This window comes from Oncorhynchus mykiss, chromosome 25 (assembly GCF_057628025.1).
Source record: "Oncorhynchus mykiss isolate SJ-2025 chromosome 25, ASM5762802v1, whole genome shotgun sequence".
Classification (NCBI taxonomy): domain Eukaryota; kingdom Metazoa; phylum Chordata; class Actinopteri; order Salmoniformes; family Salmonidae; genus Oncorhynchus; species Oncorhynchus mykiss.
The window spans coordinates 36,192,084-36,198,334 of NC_143046.1; the positions used below are offsets into that span (position 1 = coordinate 36,192,084).

General features: G+C 42.8%; 1 protein-coding gene across 9 annotated transcripts in view; it reads right to left on the reverse strand.

Annotated features, from left to right (window-relative positions):
• Positions 1 to 2,762, reverse strand: part of LOC110505102 (mastermind-like transcriptional coactivator 1) — a 35,751-nt gene extending 32,989 nt beyond the window's left edge. For 4 of the 9 annotated variants that reach the window (XR_002470683.3, XM_021584077.3, XM_021584075.3 and 1 more), the window contains exon 1: positions 1,139 to 1,610. Coding sequence is in view for 8 of the 9 variants with exons in the window: in XM_021584077.3 (XP_021439752.3) it covers positions 1,139 to 1,462 (324 nt within the window). In the remaining variant the exon portion in view is untranslated. Of the gene's footprint in view, positions 1 to 1,138; positions 1,611 to 2,176 lie in introns of those variants that run through there. The other 5 variants (XM_090219755.1, XM_021584078.3, XM_090219758.1 and 2 more) reach the window with 3 other exon arrangements.
• Positions 2,763 to 6,251: the final 3,489 nt, after the last annotated feature.

The window sequence follows — 6,251 nt, forward strand, 5'->3', positions numbered from 1 at the left end:
ACAAAAATGGATGTGATTAAACATGAGTGCCAACAATACATGGACCACTTATACTAGAAGACACCTCACAACTTCACTGACAGAGCTTGCCTGGGGACCAGAGTGAATTTGGATTTCTAAATCTACATCTGAGATTGTCAGTGTTTGATTCTGGAAATGTGTCTTCTACAAGACAGAATATTGAACAGAATTACATTTGAACTTACTCTACCGGTTGTCTGTGTGGTTTGTTATTTTGTGGGTAGGAATTTACGACAACATATCCAGAGGAAAGTATAATTAAACCAACTTCGTCAAAGCACTGGTAGCGCATTCGGATATTTATCAACCGAATCATGCGCACAGGATGTACATGCAAGTAATGCATGCATACTTGACGAGCTCATGCACGTGTTTACATGGTCTTTGCACATGCGTCAGGTGAGAGAAATCAGAACGCACTACCAGCGCTTTGACGAAGTTGGTTTAATTATACTATGCCGTGGATATATTGTCTCAAATTCCTACCCACAAGAGGACCAACCACAGAGACAACATGTAGAGTACGTTCATATGTCATTTTATTCAACACCAGCTTGTAGAGGACCTCCTAGACTGTGTCTGATCCCAAAACAAACAGACTATATATGCCTCGTAAAACCTAAATTCTTTCCATATCCACTTGCATGAAATGTATGTTTGGCCACATAAAAACATTTGTGGAATTAACTGAATGGATGGAGCAAGCGAAAGACTAGTAAACACAGCATGACAACATTGGACGAGTTCATTCTGCATTGCCCGGTGCCCCTGCTGTCCGGAGCAACATTTTAGACCACTCTAAATGGTCCTTAATATACATATCCAGCCAACTGGGGCACCGGGCCATGCAAAAAGAACTTGCCCACTGAGATCAGGTGACAGCAACCAGCCAGCACGCCCGTTACTGGCTACAACTCTTCCGTGCTAATCACAGCACTATGTGCAGAGCACAAAGCACATGATTGCAATGCGCTTTCCTTATAGACACATTTATTTGCTATCACCACACACAAAAAAATACTGCAGGAATGCGATAATCCAATGACTGCCAATGAGCTGTTATCAGCTTTGTCGTGCATTTGCATCCACCCCCTGTATTACAGAAATAGTCACTTACCGCAATCAAAGTGCTGTTTCTGCTCTGCTCTGGCGTTCCACCCTCCGCTAGGTCTGCGTTGCTGCCCCCGGTCCCTGACCCTCTCTGCGCCGACTGGTCTGAGGTTGGCTGTGGCTGGCGGTGCTTACTCGACCGTTTGGCCTTGGTTTGCAGGCACCGTTGGTGCAGTGCAAAGGTCTGCTGCCGTTCCATCTCCAGCCGCTCCATAGCTGTGCTGTCGTAGCGGTTCTCGCAGCTGGTGTGATGCCTCCTGAAGAGCTCGATTCGACGGCGGAGTCGCTCCATCACCGCACTGTGTCGCGGCACTACAAAATCCGCCATCATCAATAAAGAGTGTGTTTTTAAACTCTGGAGTCGTGTTTCGACAGTCCGGATAAAATGCTTAATCTGTTCCTTTTTAGTTGTGGGCGTTTATACCCACTACCTTTGAGAATCAACTAACGTTAGTGCTTCCATAGAGTACCTTTGGCTTGCTAATGTTGGCATTTAGTCTCACTAGCCAGAAGAAAACAGGCGTAAAATACGATTGAGATATTACTAAACGGCCTAGCTAACTAGCAAAGTATATAGTGCACCTTATCTGTCGCATCGTGAAATAAAGTATTGCAATAACTGGCTAGCAAAAGGCCCCAGCATTGGCTAGCTAGCCAAATTCGAAAAAAAATAATTCACGCCTTTCCCTTAATGGAAAAAAGTTGAAACTACAAACAAAGTAATGTATATGAAATAGGCGAGCTCAATTTATTTGATGGAAATACGCATTATATGAGTTGAACGAATAACGTGCCTAGTTAGATGTAGCTAACTAACGTTACAGTAGGTAGTTGCTTACTAAAAGGCTATAGTATTCAATCAATGGGTCTCCATAACATTCCTCTGGTCAAACATATCCAAAGTTCGAGTAAGAAAAACCTTTAACTTGTATGTTAGCTTCTAACTAGCTAAACGGGACTGTATTCGGGAGAACAAACATAACATTGCACTACTTTACATTAGTAACCTATAAATGTATTGAACTCGCTGACTAACGTTACTTACCCAACTTCATGGAGCTGGTTAGCTTGCTGGCTAAAGCTAACTTTGTCTACAACAAACACTCCTGTCTCATGGTGAAAGTTAGCTAAAGCAAGTGACGCTCAGTTCTTTTATACTAGTAAGCTAAATTTATCTAGAATATAACTTCTGCTAACCAGGCAGGATAAAACGTCAAGTTACCGATTACCGTCAACATATAAAACACCAAGAACGTTAACTCGCTAATAACAAAAGTAGTTACGTTGCAACTAGCTAGCTAAAGTAATGTTGCCTATGTTCTCCCTGGCTAACAGCTGATCCTCGGCGGAGATCGCAGTAATGTGACTTGATAGCTAGCAGACACTGCAACAAGATACGGATGTAGCTAGCTTGATAGCTTGCTAACTATAACAAAAGCATGATACCCAGACTACTTTCAAAATAATTCTCACAAGTAGTCCATATAGAACACACACAACCCGACCCCGAATCAGTTAGGTCGACTGCAAAACAAAAAAAGTAATTGCGACAACCAACAATCAAACTGCCTCTCTTTGCTATTTCTATTGTTTTCCAATGGACAGGCAGATCTTCGTCGCCATTTTGGAACAAGTTTTTTTTCTCTCTCCTTTTTTCCCCTAACCTTTGCTTTGCTTCACCGACACCAAGAGGCGTCACCACCAGACAGCGGTGTCGCTTTCCCCACCATAGAAATGGAATGGTCCCCACCTCATTTTAATGATTGACAGTGAAAACAAGCAACAGAGAGACCATTTGCATGAATTTACAGTAACATTTGTAACATCAGAATTCAAGTAAGCTCAACTAATGATACACACTTCTTGTGTGTATCACAAGGAGTGTGAATTCAAGTAAGCTCAACTAATGATACACACTCCTTGTTGGAATAATGTGATGTGACAGATTTTTTTTATTTTTTAAATGTAACCTTTAATTAGGCAAGTCAGTTTAAGAACAAAATCTTATGACAGCCTACCCCAGTCAAATCTGTACGACTCTGGGTCAATTGTGTGCCACCCTATGGGACTCCCAATCACAGCCAGTTGTGATATAGCCTGGATTTGAACCAGAGACTATAGTGACGACTCTTACACTGAGATGCTGTGCCTTAGACCGTTGCGCCACTTGGGAGCACTAATTGGAATTATAAGTATCAACAACTTTCAATTAAATCCATTTTATAAAGCCATTTTTAGATCAGTAGTCATAAAGTGCTATCTAGTTTCTGCACTTTAAACAAAAGGTAAACAAAGGTACTGTTACTGTTGTGTTGTCACTGCATAACTTTTTGTTGTCCAGCAAGAAATGGTATCACATGATGCATATAGTTTCAAATAATTTCTGTATAGCTTAAAATCATGTCATTTCTTGAGCACTATAGTCGTTTCAGAGGTGATACATTGTTGATAGGCATTGACAAGACCGATTACCACTTCCCTAAGAGAGCGGGCTCTCTTGGAGCAGTGGAAACGGGTCTGTCTCCAGTCCTCAGGATGTAGTTTGCGGCTCACCTCGGAACCTCACACCTCTCCCCCCAAATTGTTATATTGGTGTCAGAAGTTGGATGGCACCTGTGAAGCCATCGGAGAGGCATGTACATGTGAGGGACTTGGTTAAGAGGAGTGTCAGTCAGGAATTGCTCTCCGGGAAAGGATGAAATAATGTAGCTAGTTGGGGTTAGCATTAAGTTTGCCTACGGACTTGGAGACCAGGCCTCAAAACCCCCAAACGGTGTCACAGTTCGCTACATTGGTCTAAGAATTGGGATGGAATGAAGACATTGGCGGACGTGCCTGGACCCTGAAAGATGGTCACGGTACCTATACAGTGGGGCAAAAAAGTATTTAGTAGGCCATCAATTGTGCAAGTTCTCCCACTTAAAAAGATGAGAGGCCTGTAATTTTCATCATAGGTACACTTCAACTATGACAGACAAAATGAGGAGAAAAAAAATACAGAAAATCACATTATGATTTTTAATGAATTATTTGCAAATTATGGTGGATAATAAGTATTTGGTCAATAACAAAAGTGTATCTCAATACTTTGTTATACACCCTTTGTTGGCAATGACAGAGGTCAAACATTTTCTGTAAGTCTTCACAAGGTTTTCACACACTGTTGCTGATATTTTGGCCCATTCCTCCATGCAGATCTCCTCTAGAGCAGTGATGTTTTGGGGCTGTTGCTGGGCAACACGTATTTCAACTCCCTCCAAAGATTTTCTATGGGGTTGAGATCTGGAGACTGGCTAGGCCACTCCAGGACCTTGAAATGCTTCTTACAAAGCCACTGCTTCGTTGCCCGGGCGGTGTGTTTGGGATCATTGTCATGCTGAAAGACCCAGCCACGTTTCATCTTCAATGCCCTTGCTGATGGTAGGCTTTGTTACTTTGGTCCCAGCTCTCTGCCGGAATTCCAATAGGTGATACCCATGTTTCTACAACTTTCTATGAGCCCCCCCCCCCCCCCCCCCCACACACACACACACACACACACACACACGAGTAAGCTAGATACAGTGCATTCCGAAAGTATTCAGACCCATGGACTTTTTCCACATTTTGTTAGTTGCAGCCTTATTCTAAAATGTATTTAATTACATTTTTTCCCCATCCATCTACACAAAATACCCGATAATGACAAAGTGAAAACAGGTTTTTAGAGATTCAGGTGTATCCTGTTTCCATTGATCATCCTTGATGTTTCTACAACTTGATTTGAGTCTACCTGTGGTAAATTCAATTTATTGGACATGATTTGGAAAGGCACATGCATGTCTATATTAAGGTCCCACAGCTGACAATCAACCTAGTGTTTCTGTGGAGATGGGACAAACTTCCAGAAGGACAAACATCTCTGCAGCACTCCACCAATCAGGCCTCTATGGTAGAGTGGCCAGACAGAAGCCACTGCTCAGTAAAAGGCACAAGACAGCCCGCTTGGAGTTTGCCAAAAGGCACCTAAAGGACTCTGACCATGAGCAACAAGATCTTCTGGTCTGATGAAACCAAGATTAAATTCTCTGACCCGAATGCCAAGCGTGACGTCTGGAGGAAACCCGGTACCATCCCTATGGTGTTGGCAGGATCATGCTGTGGGGATGGTATTCAGTGGCAGGGACTGGGAGACTAGTCAGGATCTAGGCAAAGATGAATGGAGCAAAGTAGACAGATCCTTGATGAAAACCTGCTCTAGCGTGCTCAGGACCTCCGACTGCGGTGAAGGTTCACCGTCCACAGGACGACGACGACGACCGTAAGCACACAGCCAAGACAACGCAGGCCTGGCTTTGGGACAAGTCTCTGAATGTCCTTGAGTGGCCCAACCAAAGACTGGACTTGAAACTGCTCAAACATCTCTGGAGAGACCTGAATATAGCTGTGCAGCGACACTCCCCATCCAACCTGATAGAGCTTGAGCATCTGCAGAGAACAATGTGAGAAACTCCCCAAATACAGATGTGCCAAGCTTGTAGCGTCATACCCTAGAAGACTAGGCTGTAATCGCTGGCAAAGGTGCTTCAAAGCATAGTACCTTCGTAAATGTGATACATCTTTTATAACTAAGCCAAAATAATCTAAAAACCTGTTTTTGCTTTGTCTTTACTGAGTAGTGTGTGTAGCTGATACAGCCTTATTCTAAAATGTGGAAAAAGTGAAGGGGTCTGATTATTTTCCAAATGCGCTGTACATACAGCCATTAGCGCCAACCAACAATTTGTTATATATGCGCGCAGGCTAAATGGATCATGCTGCAGGCAGCATAAAGAATTATTTTAGATTCAACCAATCACTGATAATTGATCGCATAGTGTGCATCGTGCAAGAATGAACAATTCTTTTTGTTGTAGCTTGTTTCTGAATTTGTCTCTTGTTCCCTCCATTCATTACATGAATCACACGCATGCAAATTTAAAGTACAACAAATTGGAAATGTGGTGAGCTGTGAGCAAAAATATTATTCTCAAATCAGCAGCAGACAGACATTGATCTGCCCGGGCCTTGGGCATAATATCCGCTCTGTGGAACGTCAATTGATAGATACAGTACCAAGTGACAAGCAACAATGAGACTCG